This window comes from Rattus norvegicus, chromosome 8 (genome assembly GCF_036323735.1).
Source record: "Rattus norvegicus strain BN/NHsdMcwi chromosome 8, GRCr8, whole genome shotgun sequence".
Taxonomy (NCBI): Eukaryota; Metazoa; Chordata; class Mammalia; order Rodentia; family Muridae; genus Rattus; species Rattus norvegicus.
This window is the reverse complement of record NC_086026.1, coordinates 72,605,244-72,629,726: the sequence shown is the minus strand read 5'-3', so window position 1 is coordinate 72,629,726 and position 24,483 is coordinate 72,605,244. Positions and strand designations below refer to the sequence as shown.

At 45.3% G+C, this 24,483-nt stretch overlaps 1 protein-coding gene across 10 annotated transcripts in view; it reads left to right on the top strand.

Moving 5' to 3' along the window:
* The window catches only part of Map2k5 (mitogen activated protein kinase kinase 5), a 227,780-nt gene that overhangs the window by 118,669 nt on the left and 84,628 nt on the right, over window positions 1–24,483 (top strand). For all 10 annotated transcript variants that reach the window (XM_017595501.3, XM_006243229.5, NM_017246.2 and 7 more), the window contains 3 exons: window positions 5,522–5,595; window positions 6,513–6,563; window positions 11,928–11,999. In XM_017595501.3, the coding sequence (XP_017450990.1) occupies window positions 5,522–5,595; window positions 6,513–6,563; window positions 11,928–11,999 (197 nt within the window). The remainder of the gene's footprint in view (window positions 1–5,521; window positions 5,596–6,512; window positions 6,564–11,927; window positions 12,000–24,483) is intronic.

The following is a 24,483-nucleotide window of genomic DNA, read 5'->3' as shown; positions in this document are numbered from 1 at the left end:
TTTTCCATTAAAGATTTTTACATGGCAATAATACAAGCACAGCCCCCTTTAAAGGTATGAAACGAACCCGTAATTCCAGGCTTCTACATCCTCATTTGTATTTTCTTTGAGAAGATGTCTCAGTTAAAATCAATGCCCTACCATTCATTTAAGCTCCCTTGCCTTCAATAAAACTAATTGATAAACCCTAATAATTAATGGCCTGATTAAACCAAAATGACTTACATCTGCCCTGATGGCTCCTCTTTATAATCAGTCACGTTAATGACTCGTCTTCTTTGTGCTTTGCTTACAGAAGGCAGACCAGGATATGACTGGGTGACTTGAAGGGAAAGTAGCCAGCCCTCTATGACTTTTATTTTCCATAAGTTGGCATTACCTTAAAATAAACACAGCTACAATTGTTTTCTCTACAATAATCTTTAGACCCAATCAGATGTCTGTGGCTTTTGGGAAACAAACAAAATTACCTCCGCATGTCTGGAGCCCTTCCTGAGAGATGTAAAATGTGCATGCTTGATGTGAAAACTGGATGTAGTGAGGGCGACCGATGCCTGTATGCTAGGCTTCTTGCTAACTCAGCTCTGGGGGATAGCATATACAGCATAGAGAACTGAAGTCAATGGTGCTATCCTTAGCCCACATTTAGAGATATCCTCCTTCAAATTCTGTCATTTGGATTCAAATTTAGTTCAGTTTAACAACTGAAGCCCTAATATAATCAGTCTCCCTTGTGTCTTTAAAGCAGTGGTTCACATCATGTGGGTCATGACCCCTACGGGGGCCCAACGACCCTTTCATGGGGTCACCTAAGACTATCCTGCATATCTGATATTTACATTATTATTCATAACAGTAATAAAAGTTACAGTTATGAAGTAGCATAGAAAAGATTTTATGGTTAGAAGAATTGTATTAAAGGATCGTAGCATCAGGGAGGTTGAAACCACTGCATTGAAAGGTTTGAGTTGGCTTGTATTGAAATGTCAAAACAATGGTGATGTACTAAAATAAAACTTAGATAAGTATCCAGTGAGATGGCTCTGGTTAAAAGCATTTACTGCCTAACCTGAAGACTTACATAGTAAAAGGGTAGAAGCAACTCCAGAAAGTTCCAGTGTGTTCACACATGCACTCTCGTTCTCTCTCTCTCTCTCTCTCTCTCTCTCTCTCTCTCTCTCTCTCTCTCTCTCACACACACACACACACACACACACACACACACAGGGTGGTGTGGGCTGCAGTGAAACACAGCTGACCTTAAGGAGTAGTAGAAATATGTCCCTTCTCGGCTGTGGTCACCTGGTGGATACAATGTCAGACTTCTCAAACAACATGCAAAATGGCTACAGTGAAACCTGTGTTTAAAAAGTAATTAAGGGACAGCAACAGTAACAGCAACAAAATCTTGGTATAATCTTAACTTTTCAGATGATTCTTCAGAAGCAAAGAAACGTGTGTTCTTTTGGTTTTTTCCTGCTGTTGGCTTGAGTCTGGGTTCGAGTCTCTAGTGACTAGTCTCTGATTTAGTCTCTCTGAGATGGAACCCAAAGCATTGGTTGTAGAAGCACGGCCAGACTTAGCTGCATGACTCCCTGTATTTATAAGAATCCTACTGTTTGTTCAGAAAGGGAATTCAGAGAATGCTTAGGCTGTAGCTCACCTCCTGAGCAGTTTTTTGGGGCATATCAGCAGCTCCTGGGTTGCTGTTGGTGTGCTCTCAGGCCAGAGATAGCATCTCGCTCATGTTTCTTACCATGTTCTTATTTGGTGAAACAACCATAAATATTTCTTGTGCGAACATTTTGAAATAACTGCGGATTTGTCTCAAAATGAAGATCATCAGTTAGGAATGTACCCATTCTACAGAATGTTCTGAGTCAAATGCATGCTTCTTCTGGCTGAGCCGGCCAGCCCATTCAAGGAGCATCATTCATTCACTGTCACCTCACAAATGTTTATATGTCCACCAGACATCATTCCAGACATGGAGTGCAACTTGTGAGCTCATGGAGCGCTCCTTCCAGAACAGAAGAACAGCAAGTGCTGGTTTTCCATGTAGAGATACAGGGTGTTACAATGCTAAACCTTAAAGGAAGAATTAAACCAAGGGAAAGAGAAGGGAACTTTAGGCTTGTGAGGCATGTTACATGTTACATGTTACACAGTAACATTTAGGCAAGAATTTAAGGGAAGTGTAGGGACCAGCCCTGCATAAATGAGAGGGCAGAAAATTCTAGTCTTAAGATCCATTCAGGAGCAGCGTGCTGCCAGGTGAGCCAGGAGGCAGAAGGGGCATCAGCTCACACCCAGCCCTGGGGGCTAAGGAGGGGCAGCCTCATGTTTCTGGTTGATGGGGGAAAGCCCTCAGCGGTTTGGGGCAGAGAATGGGCAACACTAGCACAGGTGTTAAAGAATCACTCCGTTGTGTTGAACACAGACTACAGCAGCGTAACACTGGTGCGACTGGCTCAGTAGCCCTGGAGGAGTGCATGCGCTGATCTGGCTAGAACGTTGCCTCTGCATCAAGTTGGCTTTATGGATTCTACTCACTTTGAAGATTATTTTCTACTTTGATTTATAGCATCGATGGTTTAAAAAGCAATGTTTTATCCACTGTCTCAGCTAATCCTTAGAGTTTTCCAATCCTGATAAAGGAACTGTTATCCCCCTGCAGACCTAGAAGCTAAAATATTACAAACCAAGTCCAAAGCCTCACGGCAAGTGTGGGCATGGTGGAAAAGACTGCCGAGCAGCTGTCTCCACCTGAACCCAGACTTGGTGAAAGGAGTCTGCTCTGTTCACAGTGCTTTAAGGTGTTGCTTGAAAGAGGGGCATTTATAGTAGTAAGTGGAATGTATTATTTTTAAAACATCACCCAGTAAGCATGATCCTGGATGACACATACCCCGTCCCTGTGAATGTATTTCTTGTGATGATACCAGTGTAGTAAATACCTAGTAAACTGTGGTGTTGTCTCTCAGTGCCAGGCAAGAACTTCAGTCAGTGCTGTAGAAAATCAAAGGACATCATGACGGTGGACTGAGAAGTTAGTGCAGCCAGGAGGCAAGCACGTAGGGCAGCCAGATTAGTCTCAAGTTCAAAATATACAACAGTAGATGATCCAAATGAAAAATATTCTAAATTGAGGGCCTTAATGAGAATTCAGTTGGTGCCAGGCAGGCCTTTAATTCCAGCCCTCTGAGTTTGAGCCTGATCTGCAGAGTGAGTTCTAGGCTGACAGAGATATGAAGAGAAACCCTTTCTTGGGTGGTGGGGAAGAATTCAATTTGCAAAATATAGGCAGGTAGACTCTGAGATGAGCTTCAGTTCAACAAAGGGTGACTGGATCGCCAATGCCGCATCCTACAGACGGCTGGGGCACACTTGAAAGCTCAACAGGGCCCAGGTGTGGTGATGCTTGCCTGTGCTTCTGGCCCTTCCCAGGCTGAGTGGGAGGACCACATGTGTGCTGGTTGTGTCTTGTCAGTTTGGTTGGCTGGTGGGTTTGTTTTTGTCTATTGATGCATCCTTGAGTCATCTAGGGAGAGGAAACCTCCGTGCCTCCGTCCGATTGCCCACAGGCAACCATTCTTGATTGACTGACTGACTGATTGATTGATTGATCAGTTGATTGATTGATTTGTGTGGCAGGGCCTAGCCCACTGCTGCCAGCCTAGGGCAGGTTGTCTTGGGTTACGGAACAGAAGTCTGAGTGCCATGGTGAGAAAGCCAATAAACACCACTTCTCCATGGTTTCTGCTTCAGTCTCTGCCTCCAAATTCCTGCTTGAGGTCCTGCCTGACTTCCTTCCATTATGGATTATAAGTTGTAAGATAAAATAAAACCTTTCCTCCCCAAGGTGCTTTTGGTCATGGTATTTATCACAGCAACAGAAAGTAAACAAGGACAGGGGAGAGTCCGGCCAGAGCTACATCAAGACTCTTAGTAACAATCAGTAACAGAGTACAGAGACCTACAGCTTTGCTCTCGGAGGGGGAGAGTATGTCAAGGAATATATTTAATCTTATCTTTAAAGAGAGAAATGATGGGTGCTGTAAGAATTATATGGGAATCAGGAAAAAAACAGAGGCTGTGCTGCTTGGCAAGGGCTCATGGCAGCCTGTGAAGATGAATTTAAACCCAAGGAGTCCCTTCCCACCCAGTATTTGTTAGAGCACACTGAAGGACGAACCACAGACATGACTTCCACACTCACCCACCTATCACCAAAACAGGCACATGCAAGCAGAGGTCATCTGCTGAGTCGTGCATGGGTCCTCCTTTTAGCCAGCATCCACTGGTCACTGCCTGCCTCTCTTCCAGGGGCTGGGAATGAGACAGCAGAAGAGACTCAGGTTCCTGCCTTCTAGTGTGAGACAATGCTGAATAAGCAAGCCAGTGTGTGGGAAAGCCCCTCTTCCCGGCCTCTCACATCCTAAGTATCCTAAGGGCCCACTAGCTGTCAGTTATGGAGTTAGGACTTGAAGTTTGAGTTAAGTACACACTCTTAGCAAGATAATTTGATGGGCTACCCTAGTGCAGGCTACAAGATTAAGGAAGATTAATTCATCTGCAGAATTATTTTTTTAGATATTTCGCCAAAGCTATGAGACTGTCACTTTGAGGTTAGTCAAGGATAATGGATACAGCTAGCTGCCTGTGCTACACTGTCACTATTCAAGATGAAATGGTAAAGCATGTGCCATTTGTTCCAGCAGAAGTGGTGTGTTCTTGCTTTGCTTGGATAGTTTTTGTGACCTCCCTGAATTCCAGGAAAGGCTTGTTATTGTCCCTGAGGATGCTCACAGGTGCCCTCTGTGTTAGTTACTGACTGGCTGCCTTGGCAAAGCTGTGTCAGTTCTTTTGTTAACTGTAACAGCAATGACATCGGAAAGGGGAAGGAACGATAATGGGGATGGGGAGGGAAATGAAAGGAAAGTTGACATGTGCATGCATATGTGTGCACACATCTTTTAGGTCAATTTTGAAGTAGCATTTGTCACCTAAAACACAGGTAACGTGTCATATGTCATTTTCACACTGCTTCCTTCTATTAGGACTTGTTACCAGTGATATCTGGGTGGTTTTTCTGATATGTGTGTGTGTGTGTGTGTGTGTGTGTGTGTGTGTGTGTGTGTGTGCGTGTGTTCCCAGTTCCCTTTGGTTTTACTATTTCTTAGATGGGAGCCATACCTTAGCTGTACATACCATGTAAACTAACCCTCTTTTATGCATATGCTTGGTAAATGGTTGCATTTATTTTAATCTAGCTGCTCTTTCCAAGAAAGGGGCAGGGGGCTGGGATGATGGGTGTATTTCCTGTTGTTGAAAGCCAAGGTTTGAGTGGACTTGCATTTGAGTAGATTTTCACCTGTTTTCAGATAAAAAGCCTTGTAATCTGTGATCCAAATTTGGGTGACCTAGGATGCTATTTCTTACCTGGTGTGCTTGTGTGCTTTTTAAAAGCAAACTATGTCAATATGAAGTCAGTCACTGGAGCTTTTCTGATCCCTTTTAGATGTGAAGCCTTCCAACATGCTTGTAAACACAAGCGGACAGGTCAAGCTGTGTGACTTCGGCGTGAGCACCCAGGTAGGTCTTTTCTCTGTTCCACCTGCCCTGTGGATTGAAAATCACCTAGCTTCCCAGCAAGCAGTGACTGTGTCTGCTCACTGGCCGGCAGGCGTTACTCATTTGTAATCTCTGAGCGAGTTTCCTTCATCAGAATATGATTGTTCATTGTTTAATGACAGTAAAAACTGCTGATATTGTAATTACTACTTACGAATAGCAAACTTCATTGCTATGCAGCTTGGCTACAAAAGCGCTCTGGCCAGACAAAAGGGAGGACAGCGAGGGAGCCGTGTCTGGGGAGCCCAACTGGCCCACAATAAAAATTAATATTGGGAGCAACAATGGTGGTGGCCATTACAATGTGCTGCACCAATTTTAATTAATTTCCATTTTGGGCCTCCCCTGAGAACCCCAGAGATAGTGACCCATGCCGTGCTGTGATGTTGATTTGAATCTCAGCCACCTTTCCTCCCAGCCAAACACGAAGACCAAAGCGAGGGTCATCTTTGCATTATGAGTTGTCAAAGTCTGTTATCCCTCCAGCATCCTTAGTTCATCTCATTCTGGTGACTCGTGGGGCTCCATTCACATCTTAGCTACACGACTGAAAGACGAGGGTGTTCAGATTCTACTTCAAATTGACTTTTTATATCAGGCGGGTTTGGGGCACTAAAGCGCTGAGCATCATGCTTAAGTGAATTGTTTAAGGTTATCTGCTATAAACCATAATGCTGTGCTTGTTTAAATTGGAAATCGCATCCAAAAGAAAAGAGAGATTTAATCATTTTTAATGTCTTTGTGGATGAATTTGTTCCCTTTTACATAATTTTTAGTTGATTTATAGGAGTGCTGATTGTAGGTTAAATGGGGAATAATTGCCCATTTTATTTCCACATTATCTTTATATTGTTCTAACAGACCGTTTTGTCTCATAGCTGGTGAATTCTATAGCCAAGACGTATGTTGGAACAAATGCTTATATGGCAGTAAGTAAACTTATGCAAGAATAACATTTAAAACCAACATCTTTATCTTTATGTACTTGGGAATGTATAATTCTTAAATTAATCCCACAGCTTTAGACGAGTAGGTCATAAATTACAAAGTCAATCTGGTCACTCTCCGATGTTCGGGTCTGGAGAACAAGCCAGACTTTGTGCTCGAGCTGCTGACTCATCCCACTGTGTGACTTACCGTCAGTTCAAGTGTGAAATCATGGGGTTGTGAAGTTTAATCCTACAGAAAAATTGCACCTGGTAGCATATTGGCTACTTTTCCACTCTATTTATTTAATTAACCCTAATGTAGACCAAGACATCAGTCAGTAATATCGGTTGTTTGTTTAGGGATATGAACGTGCCTTGTCGCCAAGTGGAATTACTGATGTGACCAGACGCTGTCTGTGGCTCTCTCCATGTTAAGGCTCTCCGCTAGGATTTTTCCACAATGTATAGCTCTGTGGTTGTTTTCCTAAGTTCTTGCAGATATCCTAAGATTTCTGTTTCATTTCTTTTTCTTACCTTTTTAAACAAGAGATATTATTTATGGCTATAAAAATCTTTAGTTTGTTGGTTTTCTCAGTCCCTTTCAAGAGTTGGTGGAAAATCTTTAGTTTGTTGGTTTTCTCAGTCCCTTTCAAGAGTTGGTGGAAATAGAGGGGGAAAGGGAGGGTATTTTAGTCTTGGTTTTTATTTTGAACCCACCCCCTACCCTTGCTTCCTTTCCCTGTAAAGTCTGGTTTTGTTTTATGTTGGTGTTTTAATTTGTTGTTTTGCTTCTTTTTGTTTTGTTTGAGACAGGGTTTCTCTGTGTGGCCCTGACTGTCCTGAAACTCACTTTGTAGTCCAGGCTGGCCTAAACTTAGAGATCCACTTGCCTCAGCCTCCTGAGTGCTGGGAACAAAGATGTACACACACACACACACACACACACACACACACACACACACCCCCCACAGCTAGTCTTGATTTATTGGTTTTTACCATGATAGCTCTAGATTTATGTAAGTAATTCATCTTAGACTAAGGGGTCTCTGTTGACCTGCATATAACCATGGAATTTTTTTTAATGTACCATATATGTATTTGGGGTTTTTTTGGTTTTTGTTTTTGTTTTTTTTTTCCGGAGCTGGGGACCGAACCCAGGGCCTTGTGCTTCCTAGGCAAGCGCTCTACCACTGAGCTAAATCCCCAATCCAGCTGTATTTGTTTATTGGAGGGGACCATGCAGATATAAATATCTCCATGTGGGTCCTGAGAATTTATCTCAAGGGTCAGGCTTGGAGGCTAGTATTTACCTGCAGAACCATCTTGCCAGTCCAGAACTATGGGTCTTATTCTCAGTATTTTTTGTGCATATGTTGTTATTATTATTAAAAGATCTTTGACATAGGCAGGACCTGGGTCTACAGCTTGTTATTCTCAGAACAAGACAAAGCATTTCACTTTCTTTCAAAATGGTTTACGTTTTATTGTTTTTTAAGGAAATTAATATTTTTGTCTCTAAGTGTAGATAAAGTGGATCAGCTACGAAAGTTATTGTGTGTGCTTTTTAAAATGTAGTCTCCTCTGTGGCTCTCCCAGGGTGGATGAGACAGACCAGTGAGTCCTATAGGTAACAAAGCCCTGCTGAGTGTCAGCTCTGGAAGAATTTGAAAACAGTGACTCGCAAAGGAAAAAGCTATCCATGAAGCAACTTCTCAACTGCCCATCATGTTCTCGGTAGCTTTAAATTGCTCTGATAATTAAATTGCATCACATCTGAGCTACAAATCCAGATTACAGTTGTCTTTCCCAAGTGTACATTAAGGAAATTACTTTTCCTTTTTGTTTATGGATGAGTGTGATGCGTCCTTATGTTAATTGAAAGTGTGAGGATTAAAATTATGAAATGTTAGCTCAGGTTGGCAAAGCTGAAATTGCTTTGTTTCTTGGGTGAATGAATTCTAGTCATCAACGTTGTAGTTGAAGCTGCAGAAAGCCTAAGATGCCAAGAAAAAAACAAGTGTTTGAGAGGCAGAGCAGAGCTTAATTTAGTAGGCTTGGCCAAGTTCTTCCCAAAGGCCCCCTGTGCCAGAGCATAGGGTCAGCCCCACATTACTCTAGTGTGGCATCGACCCTACCTGCTGTCTGTGCTACTGGCCTCTTAGAAGATGGGCTGGGCTCTTTGGCTTTATGTAACCAAACTATGTCTTCAAACCATCCAGAAAGCACTAACACACTCAAGAGGGAATAGGGAGCTAAAACAGGTTTAAAGTGAAATCGTGAGGCTGAAGAGAGCACATGCAAGAGCTGAAGGTGGTGTCAGGCTCCCCTCCCCTTCCGTGCTGAAAGCCCAACCAGCTCTCCTGACAGAGGGCACACTCACCGTGAGGCTGCTTGCTCCCCATCTTGGAACCAGAAGGAACCTCCAAACTGAGCAGAGAAGCAAGAGGGCGGAGGAACGGAATCGGCCATGAACAGGGCTGGCGTGTGCAGCTTTGCCTTGCTCTACGTGAGCTGACCAGGCACTGTGCAGAGAGCATGGTCTGAAGTAGCATGTCCACCTTAGGTCACAGAAAATGCCTCCAAATTTTAAAGGGAAGAGCAACAAGCCTTCCAGGCAGTCAAAGAAAACCAGCCAGACAAGGCAGCATGAAGAGGCTCCAGAGGGAACTGTGGAGCGTACAGCAGATGCTCACAGACTTAGGATCACACACTTTAAAGAGAACAGTGGATGTGTACAGTCCCCAGACACTCCAGGGAGATAGCTCGGTCCTTATAAGTACCTGCTGCTCCTGCAGAGCCTCTAGGTTTGGTTTGCATTTCTCACATCAGCTCACAACCACCTGTAACTCCAGTTCCAACCCATCTTCTACACATAAACTCATAAACTCAGGTGTGTACGCACATACACAGAGAATAAAATTTCATTTTTTTAAAGGCCCCAACATACCTGGAGCATATTGGACACAGCAGAGGCAGGATTAGTGAGCAGGAAGTTCAGTCTGCAGTATGGCCACCTGACCCTGCTTGACCGTTGTACTATATGGGGATCTGGCCTTGCCCACCTAAATGGGAACTCTGATCCCTGCAGTCACATGTGGAGAGCATGCTAGCCTGATTCATGTTCACCTGCTTTGGTAATTTTCTGGGTAGCCCTATGGAATAGCAACTCCCTTTTCAGAAGAGATAAAAGACGTGCCTTGCTGTCTTCCTGCTCCTGACTGTTACACCCAGGAATGTTGTGTTGTAAATAGGCAGTCCTGGAATTCATTAACTAAATATGGGTCCTGGCTAAAAGCCCAGTCACAGGCAGTAGCTGGAGGGAGTGGAGTGTGCCAGTTTGAAGATGCTGCCTTGAAGATTGTGGATTCAGCTTTTTAGGTATGTTCAGTCCAGGGTTTTTTTTTGTTTTTTTTTTTTAACTTGGTTCTGTGTGCTCTTCACTTAGGCACACACGGATGCCTTAGACAAGAGCTGTGTTTTCCTTCTCAAAGCTTCCTATACCGTAGACAGCTGTCAGGTGAGGAGGCAACCCCAGCCAGCCTCTTGACCTCAGCTCTTCTGTCAGCTGTACAGTACCTGGCGGTAACTGTTTTCCTCTACATTGTAGTTGAGGGGGAAAGGCCAGGCGGCACCGCCGCTGCACATGTAAGCCCAGCTTTGGGGAAAGCAGCCTCAGGCCGTCATGTCCTGACTCCAAACACTCAGAAGGTTCTGAGGCTCCTCTCATGCCTGTGTCCATCACAAAGCCTGCGTCTACCTTGTGTGTTGGAGAGTGGGCCCCAGGGCTTGCTGCATATGTTTGCTTGTCCTCCACCAGTGATCTTGTTTTGCTGTGTGCACCAAGAATACTCTTTCCTTCTAGAGGCCACCGAACTTGTTAAGGAGATCTCCTTCCATTGCCACTGACATCTCAAGTGTTTTCACTCTTCAGTTTCCCTCTTTTAATTCAGCTTTCTGACTTTTGTTTTCAGTCCTCAGTTTGCACTTATTTTGGTAGCATAGTGGGCAGTTGAGGCAAATGTTTGTAGTCTCTTCATCCAGCCCAGCCAGACATTTGTCTGAGAGTTCCACTTGTGTTGGTATGTTTGTTTTCTCTGTATTCTAGAGGAATAGCACAGCCTGAGAACTGCCATCCAGGAGAAAGAGCAGTCACACAAATATGCACCCATGCCACAGCACATGTGAACATGCCACAGAACCATGTGGGTTCTGGGATCTAAGCTCCACTCATCAGGCTTGGATGCAAGCACTGGTACCTACTGGGTCATTAGTATATGAATATAATGAATGAAAAGTTCATGCTTAGAATCGTGTGTAATGGACACATTCTGTTGTGTACTAGTAGTGGCACAGGGTATATGAAGGCCTTCCTGTGGGGATGATTACAGACATGTACATGTGTATGCACAAGTGTGTGTGTGTGTGTGTGTGTGTGTGTGTGTGTGTGTGTGTGTGTGTGTGTGTTTTGTTGTTCTTGTTGGCGGCAACAGTGGCAGTCGTGCTTTTATTCCCATAACTGGCTGGCAGTTCCACATGACTACCTCTCCCTCCTGTCAAACTGACTAGGATTGTCTAATGAGGTGTGGGTCAGGATCTCAGCCCTGCCCTAATTAGCGCTGGAGCCTTGAGCCACTGTTGCTCTATTGTGGGACTTCCATTTTGTCCAGTCAGTTGTGCTTCTGTACATCACAAACATTTCTGTAAGTAGCCTGAAGGACTTATAGGAGGGACCCAGTCTACAACTAGTTCTGGTGAGCAGGTGTGCACCTGGACCAGGCACCTGCTACATGACCCAAAGGGAGGGTCCAGAGTCATATGTGACACTTTGATTCCTGTGACAAGAAACACAGCTGTATGGGATGACATAGCAACAGGTGGTGACTCTAGGGAAGTGAAGTATGACTGATTCTTGATCAGCCCAAACACTTTACCCTCCTGTAAAGTCAAATTTCCACAGAAAAGCTAAAAATAAAACTTAGCCATAGTTTTCAAGACCCTTCTGCCTAAATTTAATTAAGTTGTATATAATTTTACATAATTTATCTATCCCCAATTAAAATCATTGGATTGAAGGGAGATGGGTGTAGTATCAAGTCTTAGCTCATTTGCTATCTTAGTTTCTGCCTGCATTAACTTACTACCTGGAGCCTTCATTTACAACATTGGCAGCAGTAGTCTTCATAGGGACTGTGTGCAGGACTCTGTTATTTCGTGTGTGTGTGTGTGTGTGTGTGTGTAAATTTTCTTTTGCTGTGTGAATGCCATGCGAATGTTGGTGACTCCCCTGTTAGCTGAGCTCACATTCAGTGCGCACACCTGGGGTAACTTTCAGCAGCTCACAAGCTCCCTCCTCCTCTCTTACAGCCCGAAAGGATTTCAGGAGAGCAGTATGGGATCCATTCCGACGTGTGGAGCTTAGGGATCTCTTTCATGGAGGTATGTTGCTGTTGTGATTGTGGATCCGCCCTTACTAACATACCCCATTGGGAAGACCAGAGCCTCTGAAAGAGCAGTGTAGACCTCCAGTGTCCATGCACTGGACATCCTCTGACTGCAGACTCCATGTTGATATCCCATGTGGCTTTTGGACTGAGTCTGCATTATTCTAGAACACTGTTTCTCATACATCATCTGTGTAAGACATACCTGAAGTGCTTGTTAGAACACAGATTTGCCAGCCCCTCTCAAGGCCAGTTCAAACCAAGCCCCTGAAAATGTGCCCGTAGAAACTGTTCACTGGGTGGACCTTCTGTGTGGTCTGGAGCCCTGTTCTCTGAAAGAGGATTCCATAACAGAACAGGCTGATGGCCTGTGCATGTGTGATGTCCATAGGGGATTGTTTTATAAGATTGGCTATAGTCAGTCATATGGATATAGATGTTGTATATGTACTATATGTCTCTTTTTTAAAGAAAGAAAAACCTACTTCATTCTAACAAATGATGTGTGCATGTGGGTAAGGTGGTGGCATGTGTATGTAGTATGCTCGTATATCTTTATTCTTTATTGCTGTATTTAGAATGGATTTTTTTTCCTGAGTGAGCCAGTTGCAGTCCCATTAGAACTCCATGCTAAGAAATAGACATACAGCTTGCATTAGAAAGACACCTTGCTCACAGGAATTGCACTTCTAGACAACCTGAACGCTCACTGAGGCTTGAAGAGCAGCTTCTCAATTCCATGAGTTCCTATCAAAGAAACCTTTTTTAAAAAAAAAATATAGGAACATGTTTAAATAACACCACAGATCAAGTTTCCATCACAATCCTATCACTTTTGTTTAGTCAAATACATTTTCTATGATCTTTGTAACGCATGAATGCCATTGTATTTGGAAGGAAATATCTTCAGATCAGGCTCACCTGCACAGCAGGAATGGTGCCAAAATCAAATGCTCAATGTTTATTAAGCCATATTCTTCTGCCTTTCCCTGAAAGGTAATCTAAGAGGAGCGGTACTGTGTGCACAGCAGCTGAGAGACCGCAGTGTGAGGGTGGAGCTGAGGACCCAGCATTCGGCAGGATCCAAAGGGCACGTTCTATCATTAGCCTGTTTCAGGATGAACTAACTCTGACCCGTGGGACTGCAGCTTTGCTAGTATGGAATTCCCCTTTGGTGTTTTAAGTCATTCCCATTGGTTATGTGTATAAATGATCGGTACAGTGCAGAACAGTTGAGGGGTCCCCTGGTGCAGAACCCAATGCTGGGAACAGAAGACCCAGGTTGTAGTGCTAGCATTGGCACTTGTTCCTAGGTGACCTGGGCAGTCTACAGTCCCCATTGGGTTCAGCACCTGATGTTTCTTCTCTATGCAATAGTGAGGTCTGAGCCCTGCCACAGACCGACATTCTACAGCTCTGCTGCCATTATTCCTGTACTGCCAGCAGCTGCAGGAGAGCTGTGTGCCTGAGACAGAGATGCACCCTCACCCCCTGGAAGCATGGAAGCATTGTTAAGAGGGTGGGGCACGCAGCTCTGATAATACAATAATTGCACAGCATGCATGAAGGCCTGGTTTACTTGCCAGTATGGCAGACAACTGTGATCCCAGCATGCAGAGAGAAGGAGACAGGAGGATCAGAAGTCCAGGATCATCTCCAGATGCATAGTGAGTGGGAAGCCAGCCTGGGCTGCATGATGCTATCCTTTAAAAAGAAAGGTGCTATTAAGGAAGCATGACCGGCAAGTCTCAAGACAGCAGTGAGTTGTACCGACTGACTGGTCCTCCTTCTCCATACTGTATCTGATTGGAGTGGAGCTATCAAGGAAAAGGCTGGAAAAAATTAAATCAGAGAGATAGCCAGGGGTGAGGCCACAATGGCCAGGCTCAAGGCTTCAGACATTACCCTGGAAGCAAGTGATCTGACTTGATCAGTTTTTAGCGGATCACAGTGCTCTATGGAGCATGTCTGTAAAGCAAGGCGTGGAAACAAGAGGACCAGTTGAAGTAGGTAGAAAGATTGGTAGAAGCCCAATAAATGTAATATATCAAAACACATATCTATTATAACTTTCTAGGCACCAGCAGTGTGAAGCCTAATGAAGAGCTGATAATCTTAGGGAGGGAGCTTGCCAGTACATTCATGTGTCCTGGAGGCAAACTAGTCCATAGTCCCTGGGACACTGATGACTCTGCATTTGCAATCCTGAGGAGAATCGGGCATAGAGAAATGTATGAGAAAAGTCGAGTTTGCATGTAGGATGAGTGGGTGTCGAGAAGCACAGGATGCAGTACAGAGCAGGAGAAGCCTGTAGCTGGATGTGGGCGTGGAAGGGCTAGGCTCCTCCATGCTTTCTGTTCATAAGAGAGTGAGAAGATGTGAGCTGTGAGGCAGGCTGTGAGGTGATGTCTGTTTATGGTGGTCAAGAGGGACAGGACGCTTAACTGAGGGCCATCTGAGAATGTGGGGTGGCTGTCACTGACCTTGCAGGGTTCTGGCCCATCAGGCAAGCAAGTGACATGTGACCAACTTAAAGTAGTGGAGGAAAAGTCACTAGAGAACAGAGTCCAGCCCCTGGCTCACATTTTATACCAAGTTTATTTAAAGAAATTCATGATAAAGGGAGATGGGGGTTTTGAGTCTGTAGATGAGACATTGTGGTGTTTCATGAGTGAAGATTGCAGGAAAACCCCAAGCTCCTTTGTTCTTAGGGTCAGTGTAAGGAAAATACTATCCAAAGGGCCTAGGAACTTAGGTCAAAAAAAGAACTCAAAGGCTGAGGTTCTTTATTTTTACCAAGATAAAGTTGGTATAAGTGTGATAAGTACTGTCCAAAACCACTACAGACACACCTGCAATCCTAGCCTTTAAGACAGAGACAGGAGGATCATGAAGTCAAGGCTAGTCTGAGCTACATTTAAAAAATAAATGTCAGGGCTGGGGAGATAGCTCAGTCAGTAAAGCACATAGGCACATGGACCTGTGTTTAGTCCCCAGCACGCACACAGAGTTGTAGCTGGCAACGCACGCTGGTAATCCCAGTGCTGAGGAAGCAGAGTCAAGTAACCCTGGGGTGCACTGGCCACCGAGCTGCCCATCATGAGACTCAAGCTCTGGGTGGAAAATCCTTTGTTAAAACTCTCTTAAAGGATGTTACCCAAGGCTGACTTCCGCCTCTACACATACATGAACATGCACACATACCACTTCATGCACACACACGCACACAGTAGCCAGAAGTGTGTGTTGTTGTGGCATCTTAAAGTCTCAGGGACAAATTACACCCTGAGCCACAGTCAGTACTTTGAAGGAGCTTTGCCTCTGCTCTCATTGTTAAAACAACTCTCGGCATGCACTCCAAAGAAAGGAGCCTTCATTCATTCATTCACTCATTCATTCATTCATCAGTTTTCCTGGTTTAAATGCCATGGATAGGCTCTGCAGAGCACTGACTGCACAACTAGGAAGATCCTGCCTCTGGGAGAGGAAGACACTAGAACCCTGAAGTGATAGGCCTCAGTGAAGGGCTAGATGAAGGACACATGGGAGCAGGGGGCTCACAGAGGGTTGACATTTGAGTGGAACTGGTCTCCAAGTGAGCCTGCCACCAGGAGGAGGAGGGACTAAATGGTGATTCCTTCTGCAGCCATTCCACCCACTCTGAAGTAGACTACTGTAAACCCTTAAGGAGGAATCAGATGGCGGTGCAGTAGGGTAAGGCTCACAAGGCTCCTGGCATGGGGCACACCTTCCTCAGTGTTTTAAGCTGACTTAAAACACCGAGTAGTCTCAGTGTTCATTGCCAAAGAGGATCTGTGGTGAAGAAAAAAATGGGCACCAGAATAGGAAACCAAGCAGGGAGTTTTCTGTGTCTGCCGGGGTCCCCAGTACCCCACCTCCCATTCTTTAAACCCTCCTTTCCACAGTTCATCCTTGGTAGCCCCTTCCCTGCTAATGTGCTGTCATGGTCCCCCATGGGGAGTCCTGGCAAGACCTCTCACTGAACTCTTTCATAAAGATGATGCTACATGCCACTAAAGTGTGTGGATAAAAAGAATTGCAGACAGCCACATTTGTGCCTTAAGCAAAGAACCTTTAATATCAGACTATCTTTATCTGCCCCCATCTCCTCACAGGCCAGCAGCCCTCTGCTCCTGGGATAAAGCGGGTCTCCTCCAGATGTTGTCAGCTGTATGAAATATCTGACTCAGCAAAGTAGCACAAAGATTGAAATGAGACCACTCAGCCTAAGCTGAGGTAGTGCTTGTGGTGTGGGGTTCAGCCCCTTTCTCTGCTGTGTGCTTATGGCTTTCCACACAGATCTCTAAAGTGTTTGTGGCACCCCTTTTGGGAGTCAGTGTGCGCTCACTGTGTAGTGGGGAAGAAAAGTCATGAGGGCATGAGGTTTTCCTTTAAGATGCACCAAGGATCAGTATGGAAATGCTGAGAGTACCAGAAGACAGATGTGAGACCAGCAAGACTGAGGACCCTGAGCTCAGGCAGCTGGAAGGCTCCTCCCACCCCACCAGACTTGTTGGCCACTTTCATAAGGCTTCTGGGCTCAGTGACCCCCTGGTGCTGCTTTTCAGGACTAAACTTGAGGATGAAATTGGCTTGACCTGCCAAAACACAGGCTTTGTTTTCACTGAGTCTGAAGGATTTTTCGTAATCTTTAGGGTTGGGGTGCCAAAGCCACATTGAGGCATCTTCTTAATTTCATAAACAATGTAGTCCTTACCTAGTCTTACAGAGAGTGGCTGAGGAGAGTCTGCTCACGTGATTTTTCACTAGTTAATTGTTCTTCATATTATGTCTTTTGAGTCACAGCATAAGTCTATAAATGGGAGATAAACAGCCACATGTTCCAAAGATGGTCTTTCAGAGGAGAAAACACCAGTGCACTCTGTCCTCTAACCCTGTGTGCCCAGCATGAGGCATGAGAGTTTTAAAGGAACAGGGGCCTGCTGTGGTGAAACCCATCTATAATCCCAGTATTGCAGAGGTGGATGGAGGCAGGGTGATTTTGAGTTTGAGGCCAGCCTGAGATACACAGCACGACCTCATCTCTAAGACCAAACAATGGTCTGCTGGGATGGCCTGGGGTAAAAGTCTTGCTCTGCTAGCCGGAGGGCCTGAGATTAAGCCCTGGAACCTACTTAAAGGTGCAGGGATCACAAAATTGCCCTCTGACCTCCGATATACTCAAGGTAGCCACATGTGCTCCCTCCCACACTCCACCTGCATTTCCGTGCACGCACACTCATGCACGCATACACTAGGTGTCGGGCAGGCCGGGTGTTAAGGACTAAGCGTAGTGGAACACAGCTTTAATCTCAACACCGAGGAGGCAGAAGCAGACAGGTCTGGTCTCGTCTCTATAATGGAGCTCCAGACTAGCCAGAGTACATAGTATAAATCTGTCTCGAATAAATAAACCATTTAAAAATGTTAAAATGAAGTCAGCAAAACACACAAAAACTTCCTTTGGAAAGGCACAACCCACAGGGCTCTGCTTAGGAGCTCTATGGGGAGGGCTCTCAGAAACCTTACTGAGGTTGGCAGTGAGTAGTCTCCCGATAGACTTCTCCGCAGGAGTCAGACTGCAAGTCCGTCTCCAGCACACACTTGCTCTTTTCACACTGTCCCCCGCTCTTTCTGCCTTTGTTTGCAGCTTCCCCCCTGTCTCCTGAGTCTGAGGCGCGGAGCAGGCTGGCTCGACATGCTTGGTTAATTGGTGTGTCATCCAGTCCTGCGAGGTTCCTCTTTGCCACCCGCACTGCTTATTGAAGTGCTCTGAACGATGTGTTAAATGATGAAAGCAAGGACCATGGCTTAGAAAATGTCTCCAGATAGGTGAAGAACATACTCGGAGAGTCACACAAGGTCATTGTCATCAAAGTAACACCACCTCGGAAGGGTTTCTATGGGCTCCATTGTTTTGACACAGGTTTTCTGTGGTTTTGTTTTTTTTTTTTCTTCAACTTTTTTTTTGGGGGGGGGGGTTATTTGTTTTTTGTTTGTTTGTTTTGTTTTGTTTTTTGTTGTACCAGGGATGGCATTTCAGGCTTTCCATGGATACATGTTCTACCTCTGAGCTGTGCCCCCAGCCCTTTCCTGAAGTTTAGCATTACCTTTACCAAAACAAGTCCATGTGCTCTGGCACTCTGCTGTCATGTGAATGCAGTTTCCTTCATTTGCCCAAGCTATAACTTGAATATGTATCCTTCCTGACGCTGGCTCTGTTCTCAGCAGCCGAGAGCGGCTCTTGTTCTTTTGACCATCATCTATGTCTAGCTTGTGACGTGGACATTTCCTGCGTCATAGCTAAGTAATTTATACACAATTCGAATCCAATTCCCTCATGACCTACAGTACCCAGTGCCATCCCAGTGCCCTACTGGGGGCTCAGGGATCTTTGTGGCTCAGCTGTACAGAGCTTTAAAGCAGTCATGAAAACAAGCCCAGACTTTAGCTCTGATGGAGCCTTTGAGAGATGTTTGTGGAGTGTCACTTGTCACCCACACGTGAAGAAATGATTTCTCTTTGCCAACACAGCAGACCCAGAATCAAATTCCACTCAACCACAGCAGCCTAAGCAAAGAACCTTGGCTGCAGTACATGGTGTCTCAGGGTTTCAGTCTCTGCCTCTGAGGTGGCAGCTGTACCCGTGTGGGGTCAGGCCACAGTGAGAAACAGAGGCATCGTCAACTCTTTCCTTCAAAGGAGGCAGCTTTGGAAATGCTCACATTGAGCCAGCTCACAGGAGATGAGCAGATTGCAGGGTTAGATCCCACTCAACTCAAGCACTACTGACAATACAGAAGGCAAATCTCACCCCTGCCCCCCAGGAGGACAGCGCCAACACAAAAGTCATAGCTGCATCTTAACAGCAAGAAGCTAGAGCTGACTCTAGAGCCATTTTGAGTGACTATGACCCAGGAACACAGATTTAGGTTATCTCAAATTCTATATGCCTGTGTGGACACAATTTCATGAAGTTTTCTAGTTGGACAGAACAAAGAAAGTCATAAATCAAGGCATGTTTAACTTGCGTCAATGGCACATCAGAGAGGCAGTTCCAAGAGACAGAGGAAGCTTCTAAAGGCCCAGGGTGTTGTTTCCTGATGTTCTTTGCTTTAGGACTGTGAGAAACTAGTGGTCTGTTAAGCTAATAGATTCTAGAAGCTTTCTAGTTATCAGCTGCGAGATGTCAATTCATATAGAGGTGGGCAGAGAATGGCTGCTGTGGTGGGGGATGGGGGTGGCTAGAACTAGCCCAAGACACGGCCATTAGCCAATGGGCCTGCAACATTCCAGTCTTTCCACAGTCCTGCACTTCTCTGTAGACAGCATCTTCCCAGGAGCCCTCATTCACAACAGCCGCCCCCAGATTTTGGATGTGATAAGACAGACGAACAGTGATTGGTGAGGAACAGCGTGTGGGGGGGGTGAAGGCCCTCCATCAGCAGTAAGGCTAGCAAGGGCAGAGCCTGGCTGGAGAAAAACACCCCAAAGCTCTGTACCCCATAGCCCTGATGGATGCCTGAAGCTGGCAGTAAAGACTGGGCCTAGAGAACTGTTTCAGACGTTTGTTTTTGCTTCTGTTTTCTGGTGCTAAACCAAGCCCTTGCTTGCATTTTGAGAGTGCACAGCCCCACAGCCCTCAGAGTCTGTTTGAGAAGCAGTGAGACTGTTAGCCACAGACCATCTCCCCAGCTCAGCGTATGAGGCAAACCAGTGACTTTCTCCTCAGGCCCAATATGAGACTGAGTAGAGGTTCTGGGACAATAGAAGGCATCTGGGGCCATAAAAACCTGGTCCCTGTAACCAAGAAGAGGCTCTAAATGCTGCATACCCCTGCATTGTTGCTGGATCACCAGTGGCCAAGACCACAGACAAAAGATTGGCAGGGACTTTCTCCAGGGAGGTCTGGCCAGGAAGTCTAATGGGCCCAGAGGTTGATTGTTTACCAACAGCTGCCCAACCAGATGGAGTTCACAGGAAGCCCTTAGCCACTCCACATGTCCCACACAAGAGCTGTTCTTATTGTGTTGCATAAATTGACTAGTGCTCCTTAAGTAGACCAGGCTAGCCTTGAACTTGTGGCCTCTGCATCTTGAGTTGCTAACATTAAGAGCCATGCCTTACTCTTAATGAGATGTGTGAGAAAGAGGCCTGAAGAGACTGATGAGAACAAGCACGTGAGGGCCTGTGCAGTGAAAAAAACCTGAGGAAACAAGAATGAGGGCCTACTATGTTCCAGAGACAGAAGCAAAACAGACAGGGAGGAAGGGAAATGAGAAAACCAGGTGAACAAGTGTGCCATGCAAAACAAAACAGAATTCCTCAGAGAACAAGTTTTAACTAAGACATTGCAATGTAAGAGAGCCATATATGTTTGCAAGTGTCTTTCTCCTAGAAAGAAAACCACTAATCTCTTTTCTAAGTGGCATGTAGTAATATTTTTGTCCTCATAATTTGAATTTTTATAATAAATACGTTTTGGTTTTGGTTTTGGTTTTTGCAAGAGTTCAGATGTGGTGGCACATGCTTTTGATCCTGGCACTCAGGACGTAGAAGGCGGCAAATATCTGTGAGTTCAAGGCTAGCCTAGTCTACATAGTGAGTTCCAGGACAGCCAGAGCAAAACTGTCAGACACATTTCTGAGAATACAGTCACTTCCCTTGCTACACCTGTTAAGGTAATGAGTAAACACATTCTTGAAGCAAGACTAGAGCATAGTAGTCGGGACTATTTTTAAAACATTTAACATTAATAACCACATAAAGTCACTTTAAGAAGTAAGCTGCAGGGGGTTGGGGATTTAGCTCAGTGGTAGAGTGCTTGCCTAGCAAGCACAAGGCCCTGGGTTCAGTCCCCAGCTCCGGAAAAAAAAGAAAAGGAAAAAAAAAAGAAGAAGAAGAAGAAGTAAGCTGCAGGACTGGAGAGTTGGCTCAGTGGCTAAAAGCACTGTCTGCTCTTCCAAAAGACCCAGGTTCAATTCCCAGCACCAACATAGCAGCTTGCAATTGTCCGTAACTTCTAAGGGACCTAACATCCTCACACCAATGCACATAAGAAAAATAAATAAGATAAGATAAATAAATAAGAAGTAAGCTGCAGGTGGCGTGGTGACATATTCCTTTATTTAATCCCAGCACTCAGGAGGCAGAGGCAGGTGGATCTCTGCGTTTGAGGCCAGCCTGGTCTACAGAGCAAGTTCCAGGATAGCCAGGGCTACACAGAAAAACCCTTGAAGGGGAGTAGTGGAGGAGAAAGGTAAGCTGCTCAGCCAGGTAACGTGGCATACACCGATTATCCCATCATGAGGGAGCAGGAGGCAGGGGCATCACCTGATTGGGCTACCTCAGTCTTGACATCAAAACTGGAGAAGAAAGAGGAGGCCGGAGGCAAAGACAAGCTCTTTAGACTAGCATCCCATGTGTGCCATGTTCTTAGCGGGTAACTCAAACTACGGAACATTACCCAGAATTGACTCCACCTCCTGCCAAACCACAAAACAAACCCACGCTGGGGGAGCTGAGGCTTTGCTTCCCGAGAGCCTGGGAGCCTGGTCTGAGGAGTGGCAGGTAGCCTTGGTGCCCTGGAGCAGCTGCTACCCACTTTCCTAGATCATGAAAAGCTTGGCGTTAGGTACAGTTCACTCAGCTTCCCATAGTTCCTCCTTTTTAAATTTATTGTCCTTTTGTTTTTTGAGACAGGATCTTTATATTTATCTCTGGCTAGCCTGGAACTTGCTCTGTAAAGCATGCTCTTCAAATTTGCAACAGTCCTCCTGCCTCTGTTTCCTCACAACCCTTAACCCTACACACTCAGTGCGGCCTGACTTACTTCCTCCTTTTTAAAAATTCAAGCAGAGGCTGAACCTTCTTCCACAGTGAGCTTGGTTTGCCCTTGCAGCTGTGGGATGGCATCCCTGTTTATGAGAGCACACACATCTCAGAGCATGGGCAGGTTGCAAGGGTGTGGCTCTGGAGCCTTCCTTTGGACCTCTCACCCTTCCCTTGGCTCTTGTGGAGGAAAAGAACATGGGACTGTTTCTGCCACCCACCCCTCACTCCTGCTCATCTTTCTATAATTATGTCATAACTAGAAACTTTCCTACCCTGTGACTTTTTGATCTAATGGTTTTTATAACTTGCTGGAGTGGGGGAAAAACTGTTGAAGTGACTTTAGCAGGTGATGGAGTCTAGTCCTTTGCAAGGTCCTGAGGGGTCCAGCTGTCTCAGCCTAAATGTTCGTGTTCCAAGGTCATCGGCAACTTCATGAATGTGGAACTGGCAGGCAGAGCTAGTGCTTTCCCTGAAAACAGCACTGTTGGGCTGGCTTTGTGCTGTGTATTCAGCAGCCCTGGGACTAACAAAGCAGGACAGGGCAGGTGCTTGCAATTCCAAGTAAACATTTTATTGTTTTGATGTATTTTAGACTAATCGAAGTATTTTTCCCCAACAATACACACCCATGTCACCTAGCCTGTAGACACAGACACCAGAATCAACAAGCTTGACATAAAAAATAAAGAAATAAGATAGTACTGGCATCTGACACCTCAGTGCGGATGTTTGAGGGATTATTGGTGGAGAAGAAGCAAGCTGTTGATTTACATCCATTGAGGCAAATCTTCCAAAGCTAAAAGCAAAACCAAAATAAATCTAAAAAAGTTTCATAGCATTGTTTAATATACTTTTCTGCATTTTTGTTTGTATGTTTGTTTGTTGTTTATGGGGTTTTTTTGTTTTTTATTTTGTTTGTTTGTTTGTTTTTCTCTGTTTAGTCCCAGCTGTCCTGGGATTCACTCTGTAGACCAGGCTAGCCTCCAGACTTAGAGAGATCCACCTGTCTCTGCCTCTGGAGAGCTGAGAGTAAAGGTGCGACCCAGCAGGCCCAGATAAATCTAGTTTTCTAATAGATAAAGCCCAATTATCTTTCCACTTGGCGATGAAAACGTCCCTAAGGACATTTAAGGGAGTAGAATGGCCGCTTGTCCCAGAAGAAATTCTTCATAAAAGAGACCAGTGTGAGTGTAGATCAAATACAGTTATTTTTGTGCATTTTGTCTCTTAGCTAGCACATGGCAGGCTCTGTGACCATCACTGGTGCCTGTTGTGAGCAAAATTGCAAAATCCTGCCTCCATGGAGCCGACGGTTTGAAGAAGGGTGCTTGGCAGTTGTAACTTCTCAGACAGAAGTCCTGATGATGTGAGGAGCTAGTGGCATGGTGTTACCTCCTGAGTAGAGATCTGAAAGGGCATGAGGAAAGGATGTGTCCCACAAGACTGACAACTCAGGCAACTGCTGTGGCTCAACTTAGAGACACCCAGTGGCAAGATCTACTGCTAGAATCCTCTCCCTCCTCTATCCAGTGACCTGGGAACAGCTTTGAAATGCTGCCCTCAATCCTGCAGACTGCCTTACATACTTCAGCTCTGAACTTGAATGTGACAGTGACGTGTCCACCACACCTACTTAGGAAGTCCTTTTACATCCTTATCCTTTCCTTAGAAACTAGAATGTTGTTGTTTTTTAACTAAAGAAGGAAGATTGCAGAACTTGGTGGCTCATGCCCCTTAGCCCTAAGAAAGCCACTCTAGAGGTGGGATGTGCCCACCAGTGCCACGTATAGCCATGCAGCCAGAATTGAGACTTTCCAATATGAACTCTGGTGCTCTTTCCCCATTAGAACTGTTGATACTCCTCTGCTCAATGACATTCTAACCAGAAGGGTAGCACACAGCTCTTAGTAAGCATTTCGTACTTGTCACCCTACATAAGCTTCTGCCTGGAGTGATGGGAAATGATGAGAAATTAGTGATGGGTGCTCTCAAAGGCAGCTCTACTTTGTAAGTATCAAAGCTCCCATGCTGTGAGGAAGCTGAGATCCAGAGAAATTGAAGGACCTTTCCAGATGGTTCAATGGCTGTTCCAGGCTGCGTAGAGCAGCCAGTTCCTGTCTCTCAGATGAGGTACACTGCTTTTGTTAAGGAGGGACAGTGAGCGGGACATTACATAAAGGCCCGGTTGAGCTGGCTGTGCTCCTAAGCAAAGCTGATTCTCAGCTCTACTGGACAGTGCCCCACGGTGGGTCTGTCTCACAACACTTTGCAAGGTTCCTGTTCTTTCCCAGAAACCAAAGGCTAATTCATTTTATTCACAAATTAATCTGCTCGTTGATACATCTGAGGTAATAGGAAGTGTGTGGGTAAGAGTTCAGTGTGGTCATCTGTCCGGTGTTGTGTTGGCACAGACCCTGCTCTAGGAGCACCTGGCCGGAAGCTGTGCTGATGAAAGGGAAGGCTGCCCTCAAAGCCTGGGAGAAGCTTGCTTTTATCCTTTGCTGATTAATAAGCCACTGTAGATGAGTTCTTAAAATAACAAACATTCATTTCCTTGGGGTCCTGTGAGTCAGGAGTCCTAGCAGGGTTCAGTCATCCCTTTCAGCATGAAGGGCCTCTGGAAC